The sequence below is a fragment of the Tamandua tetradactyla genome, chromosome 1 (genome assembly GCF_023851605.1).
Source record: "Tamandua tetradactyla isolate mTamTet1 chromosome 1, mTamTet1.pri, whole genome shotgun sequence".
Taxonomy (NCBI): Eukaryota; Metazoa; Chordata; class Mammalia; order Pilosa; family Myrmecophagidae; genus Tamandua; species Tamandua tetradactyla.
In genome coordinates, this window is record NC_135327.1 from 185,387,365 (window position 1) to 185,406,153 (window position 18,789).

Genomic DNA, 18,789 nt, shown 5'->3' on the forward strand with positions numbered 1-18,789 from the left:
TGAGATGATACAGTATTTCTCCTTTTGTTTCTGACCAGTTTCACCCAGCATAATGTTCTCAAGGTCCATCCACATTGGTACATGCTTCATGACTTTATTCTTTCTTACAGCTGCATATTATTCCATTGTATGTATATACCACAGCTTGTTTAGTCACTCATCCGTTGATGGATATTTGGGCTGTTCCATCTCTCAGCAATTGTAAATAATGCTGCTATAAACATTGGTGTGCAAATGTCCATTTGTGTCCTTGCCCTCATGTTCTTTGAATAGATACCTAGCAATGGTATTGCTGGATCATATGGAAATTCTATACTTAGCTTTCTGAGGAACCACCAAACTGCCTTCCATAGTGGTTGTACCATTTTACATTCCCATCAACAGTGGATAAGCGTGACTCTTTCTCCACATCTCCTCCAGCACTTGTCATTTCCTGTTTTTTTCCTTGATAACGACCATTCTTGTAGTTGTCAGATGATATCTCATTGTGGTTTTGATTTTTATTTCCCTAATAGCCAGTGAAGTTGAGCATCTTTTCATTGCATACTGCATCTTAATGTAAGTGATGGGGATCATTTCACATTGCTCCAAGGCTGGGATTTAACATCTTTGCAGGAATCCCATAAAACCTATCCTAGTCAGGAAAGCATAGGAGTATAAAGGTGAAAGGGAGCTCGTTTACTGAAATAAAAACTAACTTAGGAATGTTGCATTTTTACACCTCCAACAAGGAAAAATAAATTGGGCATACTGTAATATCATTTTCATTCTGCTTCGATCTATTATCTACTTCCTTTCCTTTAAACTTGCAGAACTCTATTATCTCTTATAAGGCTGGTCTAGTGGAGATAAACTCCTCAGCTTTTGGGGATGTCTTAATCTCTCCTTTAGTTTTAAAAGACCATTTAACTGGCAATTAATGAAGAATGGCAATTTTTGTTTTGCTTTCAGCACTTTAAACATGTCATCCACTGCTGCCATTGGTTTCTGATGAGAAAAGGGTACTTAATCTTATTGAGATCCCTTGTATGTGACACATTGCTTCTTTCTTGCAGCTTCAGAATTCTCTCTTTATCTTTAGCAATTGACAGTTTATTAAAATATGCTGCATCATGGGTTTATTCTGTTTGTAGTTAATTGAGTAATTTTGATGTGCATATTCATATCTTTTGTTGAATTTAGGAAGTTTTAAGCCATCATTTCTTTGAGTATTCTCTCTGCCCCTTTCTCTCTTCCTTCTTCTGGGACTCTCACAATGCACATATTTCTGCATTCTTCAGAGTGTACCATAGATCCCTCAGGCTCCATTCACTTTTCTTCATTTATTTCCTGCTCCTCAGCTTGATGTCAATTGTCTTGTCTTCATGTTTACTGATTCTTTCTTCTGCCAGCCCCAATCTGCTGCTGAACCCTGCTACTGAACTTTTAAATCACTGTTACCATGGTCTTTAGCCTTTTCTTGGTTTTTTTTTTTTTCATATTTTCCATCCCTCTAGTGATATTCTCTTTGTGTTCCTCTATCATTTTCATGATTTCTTTCAGTTCTTTGTCCGGCTGTTCTTTAGCTCTTTGAGCATATTTAGATCCATTTAAAAGTCTTCATCTGGTATATCTCAGGTCTGGTCCTTCTCTTTAATGGTTTATAATGCTTTCATCTTCTTTGCCTTGGCCATTAGTTCCTGTTTCTTTGTATGCTTTATAATCTTTTGTTGAAATCTGGACATTTTGATATTTTAATGTTTTACTGAGGTGTTTGTTTCTTAAATATGTATCCAGCTAGTATTATGAAAAAGCTATACATAAATGCCAGGAGCCACACAAACAAAACGAAAACAAAAACAAAACCACAAAAACAGGGGAAGGAAAACACCTTTCTCAGTCTTGCAGGTTGAGCTGTGGCAGCACTCTCTTTCAGGGCTTATCCCAACAACCAGTTTAGAGGATAGCTCCAGACCAAAGTGTAGGACCATCCCTGATCCTTTCTGTGTTTGTGTCTTGTCTCGGGTATGCGCACATGGCCCAGGAATTCACCCAGTTACAGAGTTCTGAATGTTCCCTCTTCTTAGCAAACAGTTTCCTCATGGTCTGGCCACTGCTATGTATATCTTACAGCCAGAAATCACTTGCCCTGGGCAGCACAACTTGACTCCTTTTCCACAGTATTCCATAGGAGAGCTCAGTGAGTTGCCTTCTATAAGCAGGCAAGTTCTGGGATGGTGAGCCCATTAGGCCACTGCCAGAAAGACTGGACCAGACATACATGCTCCAAGTATATGCACTAGGGTTATTTTGTACCCTCTGGAACTGAATGAGGGACCCACATCGGGATTGCAGGCTACTGTGCCAAGCTGGCAGAGCCAGCTAGAGTACCAGGGGGTCCTACTGCTTTTAAGTGGTCTTTTCTTGATTTAGTACTTGCCTTGTTACTGTAGTCTTTTAAAGTTTTTTGAAGTTTTGAGGAAGATGTTTTTGCTAATTCCTGCTGGTTGTTCAAAGGTTCTGTGCAGGGATGGAGCTGTGAAGCATCTCATCCCACTATCTTGATCAGAGTCAGGGCCTCTCCCACTTTTTTGAGGGTATTTGTTCACTGTCTTCTGATTTCTGTGTGGTTTTTGAGAGATCTTTTATCATTTTATTAGTCACTCATTCATAAGTGATCTGCCACTTATATTGAGGATGGGCTCTTTGTCTTTGGGTTTATACATTTCCAAAAACATTTTTAGTGATGTGAAGGAGGAGAGAGGTGCATAATTCGTAGTGATTTTATCCATGTAACCACTCTTAGGTGAAGAAATTAGAACATTATCAACATCATAGAAACCTCTGTCATACCCCTTTTCAATTATTACCCGGTCCCTCTTTTGAAAATATAATTACTAGCTTAACCCGTATCACTACAGATTGCTTTTCCTTATTTGTAATTGTTCATGTATGGTTTCTTTCAGTCAGTATTGTTTGTTAAATTCCTCAATGTGATTGTGTGTATCTGCAGTTCAATAATTTTCATTGTTGAATAGTATTTCTTTTGTATGAATATACAATGGATTTATCCTTTCTACTCTTGATGGATAGTTGAGTTGTTTCCAGTTATTTATTTTACAAATAATGTCACATATATTTTGATAAACATATATATCTGAGATTGGAACTTCTGGGCAATATTTTGTTCAGATTTAGTAACTGTCAATAGTATTACAAGGTATACCTACCAATTTAGCATCCTCGTGACAATGTAAAGGCCCTACACTTTCTTCCCCTTCTTCTTGTATTAGTCAGTGTTCTCTAAGGAAACAGAACCAAGTGGAGATTTCTGTAAAAATGAGATTTTATAGAAGTGTCTTATGCAAATGTGGGGGTACAGAGTCCAAATTCTGTAAGGTAAGCAGCAAAATAGCATCTTCAATGTAGGTTTTCTTTCTTTTTTTTATGCTGTAGGTGGGAGTCATGTTTCATTCTTTTTCCATATGTGTATCCCTTTATTGCAGCACCATTGATTGAATTTTTGTTTGTTTGGTTTTTTTTTTTGTTTGCTTGCTTGTTTTTTTTGGGAAGTTTGTGGGTTGGCAAACCTGGGTCTCCCGCATGGCAGGGAAGAATTTTACTACTGAACTACACTTGCACCCCAATGTAGGTTTTTGATGAATTCTGCAGGAGAGGCTACCTGGCTGAAGTAGAGATGAAAGTTCTTTATTGCTGAAGTCATCACTGCTCCCTTAAAAGTCTTCAACTGATTGGATTAAATCCAAGTGATTGGATTCTTTCACTGCAGAAGACATTGCCTTTAGTTGATCGTAAATGTAATAAGCCATAGAGGCAATCAACTGACTATTTGAGTCCTTGAAATGCCCTTGCAGAAATGATTAAGCCTGTGCTTACATGGCCAGACATTTGAGTGCCAACATCTGGCAAAATTGACACATGGACCTAACCATCACACTGCCTAACTCTTAGTGTTGTCAGTCCTTTAATTTTAAATGATCTGGCTATATGTAGTGTTAACTCATTGTGGTTTTAATATTCATTTCTCTTATAAAATTGAGAATCTTCTCATATGTTCATTGACCATCAGAGTCTCTGGGACACTTTTTAAGCTTCAAGCATTATTGTAAGGTAAACGTTATTATCATCATCACCCAGATCAGGAAATAGGACTTTGTCATCCATTCCAGAAAGCTTTCTCTCCAGCCACAAATACATTCCCTTCTCTGGAAGGTCACAACTAACTGATGTTTTTTAAATAAACTTTTTAATATATAAGAGCTTTAGGTTAACAGAAAGTTTGCAAAGATAGTCAAGAGCACTCCCATAACCCCTCACCCAGTTTCTCCAAATATTAACATTTTATATGACCATGGTATATTTGTCAAAACCAAGAAACTAACATTGGTACCTATCTGTTAACTAAACTCCAAACTATTTACATTTCATCAGTTTTTCCACTAATGTCCTTTTTCTGTTGCATAATCCAATCCAGGATACCACATTGCATTTAGTAATCATGTTTCCTTCCCCTTAGTCTTTTCTTCCTGTGACAGTTTCTGTGTCTTTCCTTATTTCCATGACATTGACAGTTTTAAGGAATATTGTTCAGGTATTTTATAGAATGTTCCTTAATTTCAGTTTTGCTGATGTTTTCCTCAAGATTATATTTGAGCTTATGCATTTGGGAAGAATGCAATGGAAGTGAAATGATTTTCTCATTACTTCTTATCAGGGAAACATGCTGTCAGCATGACTTGTTACTGATGATATTAACTAGGTAGTATTTGCCAGGTAGGAAGGAAGTCACTAAATGCAGTCAAATTCAAGAAGTAGGAAGTCATGTTCCACCCCTTGAAGGTGAAGTAGAACATAAATTATTTGTAATTCTGCCCACATATTTGACTTTTTTCCATTTGCTTATTTGTTAAATCATTTGTTTATATCAATATGGACACATAGGTATTTAATTTATACTTTTATGTTGGATTGTAATCTAGCATTGACCAAAGTAAACTCTTTCAGGTTGCCTCCTATGTCCCTTGACCTGCCCCCTATCCTTTTGTTTTCCTCTGAACCTATAAGATACTCCAAGTTTATCTTTTATTTTCTCTGCCCAAATGCTAAAATCATTCATTTTTTCAAGGAATATTGGTTCCTTTATTGGAGAATGGTAGTAAAAACTAAGTTCTGTTCACAGGATGTGCTCATTGCTTATGAAGTGCCACTGCTTCTGGGCCTTTTCAGTGGACAGAACTAGCAAATACATGTGTATATACAAAACCATGTTATACACAGATAACTATAATTATTCTTGTATCTATACTCCTCTATTTATATTATGTTAAACATAAGTTCATACCTGTGGGATCCACACAGATATGGAAAGAAGGAAAGGAAGCAGGATTGGGCAGAGGGAAAAGTCAAATTGCAGCACAGGTCAAATGACAGTGTTGACCAAACCCACAGGGAACTTGGGGCTAAAGTGGGCCATCAGAATTGTCTCAAGCTGTGTTGAGATTTCTACACTGATAAGTTACTGGTTATAGGCCACCCCTACAAGGGTCATGATTTGGAGTGAGGCTGCTCTCACAGATCAGTCAGTACTTGAAAGGCCAGCTGAAGACTGGCTGGCAACAGATTTTCAGAAGATGGAATAAGAAATCATTCACTGAGGAGGGATCTGAAGGGTACATCACATTTTTCATGAAAAAGACATTTGTTGCTACAATTTAATTTAGTTAAATGAAATTTTATGCTTTCATAATCAACACATTTTTGAAAAATTATAATTATTGAGCTCATAGAACTAATGTGGGAATTAAAAAATTTTAATCATGACAAATTAAGCTCAAATCTTGTCATACCTAAAATATTGTGCTAACATTTTTTTTGCATGGTGATAGAATCAGGAGAAGACAGTGTTTTTCTTTTTTCAACGTTGTATTATGAAGATTTTTAAACTTAGAATAAAGCTGAAGGAAATTTATAGGGAACAACCATATACTCACCCCTTGTATAATACTATTATCAACATTTTAATATTCGGCTGTTTTTCACATATCTACCTATTTGAACATCTCTCTCTCTGTTCTTCAATCTATCTTATTTTTTGAATGTATTTTAAGTTAAATTGGAAACAGACATACACATCCCCTGAATACTTCGATGTGCATATCATTAACTAGAGTTCAATATCTGTTCTAAGTTTTATCTTGATATAAAATTTATATAGGGTAAAATACAAAAATTTTAAGTGTACATTTTGCTCCATTAAAAAAAAAAACAGATACACATGTGTAACCCTAACTCCTATTGACATATAAAACATCATCCCAGAAAATTTTCTTGTGCCCGTCCTCAGTGATATTCCATTCAAATCACTGTTTGATGTTTTTCCATCATAATTCAGTTTAGCCTGTCATATAGTTGTTTTAAGACAAAATTTGGCCACTGTAATTTGCCTAACCATCATCTATTTATCATAAATTCTTTAATACCAATAAATTTCTGCATTTACATATAAGTATTTTATGATAAACTATGTCAGAGTTCCTTAACAGAAGCAAAAAATTTAAATAAGGAATTAAAAAAGAAAATATAAGAGGAGACCAGTTTCAAATAGCTATTATATTATCACAGTAAGACAATAATGACTATTCCATTACAAAAAGGAGAGAGGTTTTAGAAACAGGAAAAAAACTAATTTGAAAATCACATACATACAAGAGAGTTATTACAGCTGGTTTAAATAATAAATTGGCCCTAATAATTGTATCAAGTTATATCAAAGTATGGAAACAAAGGTAAGTGGTCACTAACTGATTTCCCATTTAGACAGACAAAACAGAGAGTCTTATTATGAGGGGTTCTTCCCTTTTTGTTCTAATATGTCTGTTTCAATTAAACAGTCTTACTCTTGCAAAAGTTCCTCAAGTGGATATAATATAATATATAAAAATATAATAAGTTTCATATTATCTTTGGGGAATTATGACAATTAGAGAAGTATTATGAATTTAAACATGAAGGGAGAAAGTATTTAGTCTAGATAACGAAACATACTGAGATGACCAGTAAGAACTGCAATAGTCAGTGAAAAACAACGTGGCCAATGGCCAGTTATCAACAGTTAGGTATCCATCAAGACCCTCAGCTCCAAGTGGGTGAAACTAAAGCAGTTCTCAAAAACACAAAAGCAGGACCAAGGAAAGACTGTATAATTTTTTATAAAAGGACTGAATACAAAGTTTGTCTAAAGAATGCTGGTCTTACAAGGCCTTTTGCACTTGTCAATCCTTGGAGTCAATCCTCTGCTCTCCCATTGAATTTCCTCATTAAACTCACAGCAAAGTGTTGAGGAGACTGAGGCAACAGGTACTATTGTTAGGAGAACAACATTTAGCATTTGAGAACTAAGCAAAAAAATAAATTGGACTCAATATTGACATGATACCTGTCTCACTGCTATGACTGGAGAGATTGGACTCAGTACTGATGTGATATCTATCTCACTGCTATGAGTGGAGAGAGGCCTGAGTGGGATACTGAAGGGCCTCAGAGGATTTTTGAGTTTAGGGTCTTGAGCCCTATTAGTGAGTGAATCTCAACTGGATCTCAGTGAAATATCCAGGAAGTTTTTTATTTATTGTTCTCCTAAATGTTTTCCTAAAAGACCACCAGATAAACAGTTAATCTAGCAAAGTTAAGTTTTGATGGAGAGCAGTAGAACATAGTTTAGTTAGTTGATCCTTTTTAGCTTTGAAATACTTTAACTTTTTAAACTGTCATTCACTTCCTTTGCACAATTCACTTCTTTTATAAACATTTCTTGTTCACACCACCTCTCAAAGAAGTCTCCCTAACAGAACCTCCTACTTTCACAGACTTAGTCATCCATTTCCATGTGTCTTTCAACAGTTTCTAGGTCTTGAATTTGAGCTTCTCTTTGGAATTATTCAAAGGGTAGAGCCCAAGCCATCATATTGCATAACTCTTGGCGGCACCTTTCATACCACTGTTTATGTGAATAGCAACTCATTAAATTAGATAGTGCACATTCTACATGGTCACACATGGCATCTACATATAAAGGATCAAATGGATGGAGATGAGGGGAGATACTAAATGGATTACTACAGAAAGAAATTGTGATTGTGTATGTGTGTGTGTACATCTGTATTATTAAGCTTGTGAGGTATGATAGTATCAGTCATATGACTTCTTTCTTTTCCATTTTCCAGAGATCTCCAGGTCATCTTTCAAGGTTGTTCCCAAACATTCCAAGACTTTACTTTAATATTATAATTTATGAGAATATCATCATTCACCCAAACTTCACTGTCACATCTGCAAATGATCATATGCTGATAAAGTTGTCTATATTTCTCAACCCTTACTCCACCAAGAGTAGTCAGTTGCCTACTCTCAAAAAGAATGGAGTTAATGGTTGCTTGATTCATACCTGGTTACAGAATAAAGGTTATAATTGTTGAGTGACTATCAAAAAGAAGAGTTAGATATGTTGTTGGATATATTCACATCTTAAGGATCTCTGGTGAATTAGGTGAAGTAATTAAGAAGGAATGTCCCAGACCCATATCCTAAACAGTCCTGTTCAAAACTAGAAAAGGGCACCTAATATGGACTCTCTAGAGAAAGATAGTTAATATCCTTGGGCATTGGAAACCAAATCCTAGATCACTGCTACGTGTATGTACCACCATAATTCAGAGATTATGTTTGATAATGGCTCTGCCATTCATTTGCAAAATTATGTGTATTAGTCAAGGTTCTTTAGAGAAAAAGAACCAATAGGAGATATCTGTAAATATGAGATTTATAAAGTTATCTCACGCAACTGTGGAATGGAAGAGTCCAAAATCTGTAGGGCAAGGTGTGAGGCTGGCAGCTCCAATGAAGGGACTAGATGAACTCCACAGGAGAGGCTTGCTGTCTGAAGAAGGAGTGAAAAAATATCCTTCCTTAAAAGGCTCCAACTGAGTGGATTATCCCACTGGTGGGAGATGCTGTAGTTGATCAGAGATACAATCAGCCAGAGATGCAATCCACTCACTGATGATTTAATACACCAGCCTCCCACTTTATCAACCAGCCACAAAATATCTTTGCAGCAATGGTCAGGCCAGTGCTTGCCTGACCAGATAACTGGACACAATCACTTGGCCAAGTTGACATAAGAACCTAACCATCACAGACCACCACTTCTCAACTTGGCAGCTATACACATCATCTCAAAACATACTTAATTTCCAAATAGAACACCATAACAGACATATGTTTTGCCTAACAATACTCAACTGTCCTGCAAACAACCAGAAATGCACTACATCTCTTCAGAATAAGGTGTAAGTCCTTGGGTAACATTCACTCTTAAACTTCATATCCTATGACTTAAATACTATAACATGAAGACTACAACCTATGTCATATGATAAGAAGAAAACAAGATATTTGCTTATGTACAAATACAAACATACTCATAACAAAACAAGGAGGAAATATGTATACAATCACAGTCCTTGTTTCTGTAACTGGTCATGTGGTTGTAGTTCATATTTATCACTACCTTCTTTGACTACCCATTCCATGTTCCCTTTACCCTCAGCAAGCACTTCAGCTGCTATGGCTCTTTGCAAGTTAGGGTGACCCAAACTTGAATTCCTGAAGTTTCTGGGCTATAGATAGTCCTACCTGGATTGGGCTTTACAGTTTTCCATTGATTTTAATCACACAATATGCACAGTAGTACTAAGAGATGCCTTAAGGGATCTCCTGTATTCCAGGAACACTCTTTACGTCCATTATGTAATTGCAGTCCTATTTCCCCTTGATAGTCAGGATCATCACCCCAGACAGTAATCCCCTTTCATACCTGTTGATTCAGTGGCATGAAAAGCCCAATGTGGCAAGGTGACAGTCTTAACTTCCAGTTCAATGTAATCATTGTTGTATCTCCTGGAAAGAGCACTCCTCCTTTTGGAACTAAGATCTGTAGACCAGCAGAGTTTAAGGTTTCAGGGAAAGGAAGCAAAAATTTTCATAGTGAATCACTAGGGCTGTTAGTGAGTGGTTCTACTCTCATTTTCACCCCTTGGTACCTGGACCATAAATCCTGTCTATGGGAGAAACAACACCATACAGTGGCTGCTGATTCAGAGCATACACAGCCTCTTGGAGAACATTGTCCTGGCCCTGTCAGGTATTGCCACCTAGTTGGCACCATAATTGGTTCCTCAAAAGGCCATTCCACTGTTCTATAAATCCAGCTGCCTCTAGATGATGGGGAACATGGTAAGACCAAAGAATTTCATGAGCTTGTGCCCGTTCCTGCACTTCATCTGCTGTGAAGTGTGTTACTTGATGAAAAGCAATGCTGTGAGGAATACCTTGACAGTGGATAAGGCATTCTGTAAGCCCACAGATGGTAGTTTTGGCAGAAGCATCATGTGCAGGGAATGCAAACCCATACCTGGAGTATGTGTCTATTCCAGATAAAGCAAATTGTTGCCCCTTCCATGAAGGAAGTGGTCCAATGTAATCAATCTGCTACTAGGTAGCAGGCTGATCACCTAAGGGGTGGTGCCAAATTAGGGACTGAGTATGAGTCTCTGTTGCTGGCAGATTGGGCACTCAGCAGTAGTCATAGCTAGGTTGGCCTTGATGAGTGAAATTCAATGTTGCTGAGCCCATGAATAACCTTCCTCCTTATCACCCAGCCAACTTTTTTCATGAGCCCACTGGGCAATGGCAGAAGTGGCTGAGAAAAGAGGATGGCTTGTATCTATAGAATTGGTCATGTTATCCACTTGATTATTAAAATCTTCTGCTGTGAAGTCACCCTCTGGGAAGCATTCACATGAGACACAAATATCTTTATGCTCTTTGTCCACTCAGAAAGTCCTATCCACATACCTCTTCCCCAGACCTCTTTGTCACCAAGTTTCCAATTGTGCTCCTTCCGAGTCCTTGACCATCTAGCTAAACCATTAGCAACAGCCCATCAATCAGTATACAAATTCACCTCTGGCCAGTTCTTCCAAGCAAAATGAACAACCAGGTGCACTGCTCAAAGTTCCACCCACTGAGAGGATTTCCTCTCACCACTGTCCTTTAAGGACATCCAAGAAATGGGTTGTAGTGCTGCAGATGTCCACTTCTGAGTGATCCTTGCATATCATTCAGAACCATCTGTAAACCAGGCCTGAGTTTTCTTTTCCTCAGTCGACTAACTGTGAGTAACTCCCCAAGAAGCCATAGCTCTGGTTTGGGAAAGAGAAAGCATGTGGCATGAGTGGTGGCCATGGGCATTTGGGCCACTTCCTAATGGAACTTACTTATGCTTTCAGGACCTGTTCAAGCCCTGTCTCCTGCATACCATTTCCGTTTTTTGATGGAATGCTGCTGTGCATGCCCAACTTTATGGCTTGGTGCGTGCTCTAGTTTGCTAACTGCAAACTGCAGCAGCATCTCACTCCTCAGGTACCAAAATATGTTCTAGTTTGCTAGCTGCCAGAATGCAATATAGCAGAAATGGAATGGCTTTAAAAAGGGGGATTTAATAAGTTACTAGTTTGCAGTTCTGAGGCCTAGAAAATGTCCCAATTAAAACAAGTCTATGAAAATGTCCAATCTAAGGCATCCAGGGAAAGATAACTTGATTTAAGAAGGCTGATGATGTTCAGGGTTTCTCTCTCAAGTGAGAAGGCACATGGTGAACATAGTCAGGGTTTCTCTCTCAGCTGGAAGGGCACATGGTGAACAAACATCACCTGTTAGCTTTATCTCCTGGCTTCCTGTTTCATGAAGCTCCCCAGGAGGCACTTTCCTTCTTTGTCTCCAAAGTTTGCTGGCTGGGAGACTCTACTTCTCATGGCTATGTAATTCTCTGCTCTCTCAGAGATCTCCCATTCTCCAAAATGTTTCCTCTTTTATAGTATTCCAGTAAACCAATCAAGACCCATCCAAATGGGTGGAGACACATTTCCCCTAATCCATCTTAACAACCACTCTTGGTTGGGTTACATCTCCAGGGAGATGATCTAATTACAGATTCAAACATACAGTATTGAATAGGGATTATTCTACCTTTACAAAATGGAATTTTGATTAAAACATGGCTTTTCCATTCAGCCTTTCAAACCAGCACAGTGGGTAAGACAATACCCAGCTCAGGATAGGCAGCTCAGGTCTCATGGTAACTTGGTGTCCCATGGTTAAGTGTTCAGTCTCTACTAAGTCCTAGTAACAGACTAAAAGCTGTTTCTCAAAGGGAAGGTAGTTATCTCCAGGGGATAGTAAGGTTTTCTCTAAAACCCTAACAGTCTGCAAATGCCTGACATGTAAATGTGTTACCAAAAAGTCTAGAGTAGTTACTACTTCTTGCTCACTAGGTCCAATCAGCATAATATCATTAATATAATGGATGAATGTGATGTCTTGTGGGAGGGAGAAATGATCAAGGTCCCTGTGGACAAGATTGTGACATGGGGCTGGAGAGTTGATACATGTCTGAGGCAGAACAGTGTAGGTATACTGCTGGCCTTGCCAGCTGAATGCAAACTGTTTCTGGTGGTCCTTACTGACAGCTATTGAGAAAAAAGCATTTTTCAGATCAATAGCTGCACACCAGGTACCAGGCAATGTGTTGATTTGCTCAAGCAATACTACCACATCTGGAACATCAGCTGCAATTGGAGTCACCCCCCTGGTTAAGTTTATGATAATCCACTGTCATCCTCCAAGACCCATATGTTGTCTGCACAAGCCAAATAGGAGAGTTGAATGGGAATGTGGTGGGAATCACACCCTTGCATCCTTCAAGTCCTTAAGAGTGGCACTAGTCTGTTATCCCTCCAAGAATACAGTTTTGCTTCTGAGTCACTGTTTTGCTAGATAGGGGAAGCTCTAATAGCTTCCACTTGGCCTTTCCTACTATAATAATCCTCATTTGATGAATCAGAGAACCAAAGTGGGGATTTTGCCAGTTGCTGAGTATATCAATTCCAATTATGCATTCTGGAACTGGGGAAATAACAACAGAATGGGTCTGGGGACCCACGGGACCCACTGGACCCACTGTGAAGTGAACCTGAGCCAAAACTCCATCAATTTCCTGACCTCCATAAGCCCCTACTCTGACTGGTGAAGCAGAATGATGTTCTGAATCTCCTGGAATTAGTGTCACTTCTGAGCTAGCGTCTAATAATCCCTGAAATATCTAATCATTTCCTTTTCCCCAGTGCACAGTTATCCTAGTTAAAGGCCATAGGACTCCTTGGGGAAGGCTGGGAGGAAGGTTAACAGTATAAATTTGTGATAGCATAAAATGGTCCTTCTCCAAGGGTACCCAGCCCTTCTCTCATTCAAGTGGCTCTGGGTCTATAAACTGTCACAAGTGTGGAAATTGATTAATGGGCTGTGACTCTGTTTTTGTGATTCAAGTTAGACTTCTGTTCACTTGACCTAGAATTCTGTTGCTTATACAGGTCAAATAAGAATTTAGTAGGCTGCCTATCTATTTTACTTCTAAGTACCTCATAATCTACTAGCCAACACTATAAATTTCTGTGAGTCAGATTATTTTAACTGCTGCTTTGAGTCTGCCGTCCATTATGGTGGCCACACCCTCCTTGTTTATGGTGACTAACTCACCACATGGCTTCTACCAACTCAAGATCTGATCTGTTTAAGGATTCCATCTCAGTGACAGCAGTTCCCCAAGTACTATCTGACCTGCAAGAGAGGGGTGACTACAAAGCTCTTCAGGATTGATGGAGCTAATCTCATGAATTTATTTCTCAAGGTTTTGGTGAAAGATGTGTCTTCTGGACATTTCTGGTGTGTGTGAGCAGGTGTCCCACAGTAAACCCGCTCTAACATTCCAATCTCTCTAAGTCTTGATCCACTCCACTACATTATACCAGGCAGTTCTGGAATTTCAACCTCAGGTAATGTTGGCCACTTTTTGACCCATGTTTCAGCCAACCATCCAAACTAACTGTTAATGCCCTTTCTAACCCCTTAAGCTACAACACTGAATCCAGGATGTTTGCTTAGTGGACCCATATCAATAATTCCAGCTTGATCCAACTTTATATTCCTTCCACCATTATCCCATAGCCTTGATATCCATTTTTTCACATGTTCCCCTGATTTCTATCTATATAGATTGGAAAACTCATGCAGTTCTTTTGGAGTATAGCATACCTCCTCATGGGTCATACTTTGTAAATCACCTTTTGGATCTGTTGAGACTTTAGTCTAGTTATAGGACTTGAAGAAAAGAGGGGTAGTGGGGGTGGTTCATGAAAAGAAATAGAAGTATCTTTCAAGCCAATTACCTCAGGGCATTCTGTTGTAGTCTCATCTGTTGAAACAGGATTAGTTGCTCCAGACAGAGGTGTGAAGGGTGTTTCTACAGAGGATGTGGTAACAAGGTTAGTAGGAAGTAAAGGGTTAATCTCGTCAAGTGGGGGTTGGATGGCAAACTCCTCTGGACAGACTAATTGTTTCCTCAGGGCAGTCAATTACAGATCTACCTAGCAAAGTTTCAGCAGATTCCATCTCCCCATTGACATCACTATCAAGCCATATATCTCTCCATCACACCTCACTCTCATATCAAAATAAGTGTGGGTCAAGCTTTTTTTCTCATATCTCAGTCTCTGTATCACTCTTTCTCTCTCTCTCACTCTCTTTCATCTATCTAACATCTATTTATTCATCTATTTTCTAGCAGTCTAATTTGAGATTGAGCAGTTTATCACACTATCAATTATTGAAGTGTGAATATTTTCCTAATTATCCTGTTTCTCTTAAATGCCAAACCTGTAAATAATTGGTTTAAAGCCTTATCTTCCATAACTTCCATTTTAATTTGCCCTACCTAGAACTTCAGTTAGCCTAATCTCTGTCTCCTCTTACCATAACCTCCACTTCTCTCTCCTGAGATGCCCAACCAGTCACTATTGCAGCATTCTTTTTCTTTACATATTGGGGTTAATGTTCCTTGCTCTTCCCTTTAGCTGATGCACATTGCATAGAAAGAGATCCATCACAAAGACCAATAGATTTCAACATAGTAAGCAGAGGACATAGAACAGCAGGAATAGAAATGCTTACCCTATTTGTTTGAGAGGGTTCTTCAATGCATTCTGGTTCCTGTTGTGTCTCAGATCTTCTGATTCCATCATACCTGACCTCAGCTAAGGTGGAAAGTGGTTACCTTTCTTGGGCCTGTAGCTTTATAGATTGGCTCAACGACTCCTTTAAACTCATAAGTGTGTTGCATATTTGGCTTCTTTATACCCCTGATATATTCTGTTATTAATTACTCATCTCTGACCCACTCCAGCAAGCTGGAAAGTTCTTTGAGAAATCTGATTATGGTTCTTTCCATATTTCTCTTGGTTTTCTGGCTAAACTAATGTGTTTATGACTACTTACTTGAGTATTATTACATATTTCTTCTTCCATTATGCCTTTCCCTCTCCAGTCTACCTCCTTCTTTGGAAATATGTAGGGATCTGGAATTCAGTAGACTTTGGTTCAATTTTTAATTCAGAAGTGACAAACTGTAAATTTGGAAGACCATTAAGCTCTTTTGGTTTTGAGATTTGTTTTATCCATAAAACAAAGGAGACAGCTCAGATGATCTCTGTGGTGACACTCACTGCCTTCTCAGAATCCACTTTACTCACTCTCTATTGTGTCACAATCATCCTCTAGAGGTGAGGCCTGAATGACCTAAATTTAGTGTAATCCCATCCTCCTTATCTAGTGCTCAGTTCAGTAGTAGATACATGAAATAAATAATGTGTCTTATTAAATATGAATATATGAGATTATATTTAATATTGAAAGAAAAGAAGCTGGCTTATTTTGGACAATGTGACATTTGAGTGAGACCATAGAATTGCATCAATCACTTTGCAGCCATCAGGGGATCTTGCCAAAGGATGAAGTACACCCACAGAAAAGCTCAGATGAAGAGAATAGCCCAGAAATGTTGCTGAAGTTCTGATCGAACCAGGCTTGAAGATAAATCTTCCCTCTGAGCATTTTTAGTTGTTTAATACCCTAAATTCCCTTTAATGTGTAAGACAATTTAAGTTGGGGTTTCTGTTACTTGCAACTAAAAACATCTCAAATGGTAAAATTTGCTAAATCCATTCTCTTTCAAATGAATTAAGACTAATGTGCTCCACATGCTTTATATATCTATTATTAATTTTCATGGAATATGTGAATTCAGTGTATTAGATGCAAACTTGTACATCTCCTCATATGTTAACTGCCCCCTCCCTTTCAAAGGTACTGTCTGCCTCCTGGGCTATGCTGTTCCTCTTTTCTGGGCTCCCTTTTCTGAGCTGACTGGAGTCTAAGTTAAAGCTCTGGAAATGAATAGCTATCATGACCATAAATTGAGTCTATCCGCCCACACCAAGTTACCCCTCCACTTCCTAATTTGTATAAAAAGGTCTGGGTATTGGGCTTCCTAAATGACATTCAGGGAAAACATGACACAACTAGGAAGTCTGAAAAATTAGGTCCTGTGGGATGAAAGTTGACCATTGAGAAATAAGGAGAGAGCCACACAGATTAACTCCCTCTATTCTCTCCTTCCCAAGCACCGCCCTGAGGTGGAGCTTTGTCTTTGAAATCTTCCAATTGCTTTGCTTCACATATTTCCTTGCTTCACTTCCACTTCTTCCTCACCCTTATTTCCCTGAATTTTCACTTTCAAGTAGAGTCAGCTTTTTAAGCCTTGCCTCAGCTTTCTATAGGACTACATTTATATTAATAGGCAAACTAGAAGTTCTGGAATAGCTTGTTAGAAATCAGTCAGTGAATGGTCCAGATGCATAGATTTGCATCTGGACCTGACACCAAGCCAGACCTTGTCTGCCCAGTATTATTTTCCAAAATAAATTTGAAACTTAGGAAAAATAGTTTAGGTTGTTGGTACAGTTACTGTCACAGGTTGTAGCTCTTCTCCCCAGAGTTGTTTTCTTTGCTAACTTTGTAGGGCTCTGCATTTTGTTGTTATAAGAAAGGTTTCTAGAGGAATGGTAAGTAATGACAAGGTACAAAATATAATGGTAATTGCATTTGGATTCCAAAGACATTTGAAAACAAATCTCCCATCCCCATTCCCATATATCATTCTGAATATTCTTTGATTGTTGTATCATCCACACCTTTTATTTAAGAGACCATTCAGACATATTAGCAATACACATCAAGATATTATGTAAATCTGGAGGAAGAAAATATAAGTGATTCTCCTCTCTGAATAACTCACACTTTTCCTTCATGACTGATGTCAAGCATCACCTTCCCGGGAAGTTCTCCTGACCCACCTCCTACATTGCAAGTTAGATGCCCACCCTCTGGGGCCTCATTGCTTCTTGTGCACACATTACATTTTCACTTTACTATTTATTCATCTGTGTATTTTTCACCAAATTGTGAGGTTCTTGATGGTAAAACCTGTATTTAATCTCTGTGCTCTCAATGCCAATTCTAGAGGTAGAAATGGTAAAAAGGTGACCAAGACTGTTTTTCTGTTGACCAAGCTGCCAGCCTTATTCTTCATGTGCCCCTACCCACTCTTTTCTCTCCTGCTTGCCTTGAAACCAATCTTGCAGGTATGGTACTGCAGAGAAAAACAACTTAGATTGCAGGGGAGAAAGAAGAAAAGACAACTTCAAACCCTAGCTATTCTAAATATCAGTCTTGCCCCTAACGTCCTCCTCTGCTTCCCTTCCATCTCCCTCGGACCTCAGCCCTTACACTACCCAGACATCTGACAGGTTCCTAAGAGGGTAGTTCCTCATGTCTCTCTTCTTCTCTCCTAGCCTTTACAGACTCCAGGTGGGTTAACTGCTGCAAAGGAATATTCTGAGCCAAATCACCCTATGTGCACCCATAGTAAATCACTCACTCAACCCAGTGAGCAGGTCCCTTTGCTATCTTCCAGTGCTTTTATTCAGACACAGTCCCAGTACTTAGGAAGCCAGCTGTCCTTTGTTTCTACAAAGTTGAGTTCCACCATCTCTCCCCTGCTGTATCAGTCATCTGAACAAAGTCATCCTTGCCTGTTTAACATTACCTGGTATAGGTATTTCTCTCAGAGTGGACAGGAAAAGATTAAGAGTGAGACAAGGAAACAAACAGAGGTAGATATGTTCAAAAACTATTATTGGAACTCCTTAGATGTTGGGAAATAGAATTGATGCTAAAGCATATAGTCATATTGAACCATGGCTACCATTTGAAGAGGTTTAGAGGAACTATAACTAGGCCATCATTGAAAGCAACTGTAGTAAGAGAAAAGATTTTGCGTGCACTGAGTGGTTAAAAGACTAACGTCAGAGTTGACTTGAGTAAATGGATAATATTATCCTAAATCAAACAATCTACCAATCTGGGTTACTTGTCTAAATGCTTGTCTTTACTGTTGGTGGCCTGATTAGTATACTGAGCACCAGAAAGTGTTCTTAAAACCAGCTGTCAGATTCCTACTATTGAGGATAATAAAGATAGAAGAAGAGTTCAACAAAATGGTTAGATTTTCTGGGTATAATTTTGTATGGAATCCTCATGTTTTCATTTGGAGCAAAAGAAGTGAAAGCAAAGCTTTTAGGAATGGGGTCATTCATTGCAGAAGGATGGAAACTGGTAATATCCATACGGAAAAAATCACTTGGAGGCCTTAAGAAATCAAGAAAGTATAAGTAGAAAAATTACTGGACTGAACCCATGAGACTTCTTTTATTCTTTCTT

The 18,789-nt window shown here is 38.5% G+C and overlaps 1 protein-coding gene and 1 long non-coding RNA gene across 2 annotated transcripts in view; both read right to left on the reverse strand.

Moving 5' to 3' along the window:
• Positions 1–15,672, reverse strand: part of PRSS37 (serine protease 37) — a 40,935-nt gene extending 25,263 nt beyond the window's left edge. Inside the window, exon 1 of the mRNA XM_077148024.1 lies at positions 15,448–15,672. Within this exon, the coding sequence (XP_077004139.1) occupies positions 15,448–15,477 (30 nt within the window). The 5' untranslated portion in view covers positions 15,478–15,672. The remainder of the gene's footprint in view (positions 1–15,447) is intronic.
• LOC143673478 (uncharacterized) lies at positions 8,803–15,440 on the reverse strand. Its single transcript, XR_013170391.1, has 3 exons — positions 15,124–15,440; positions 14,343–14,416; positions 8,803–8,935 (listed from the first exon to the last, which is right to left on the reverse strand). It is a non-coding gene; the product is annotated as an uncharacterized LOC143673478 (long non-coding RNA).
• Positions 15,673–18,789: the final 3,117 nt, after the last annotated feature.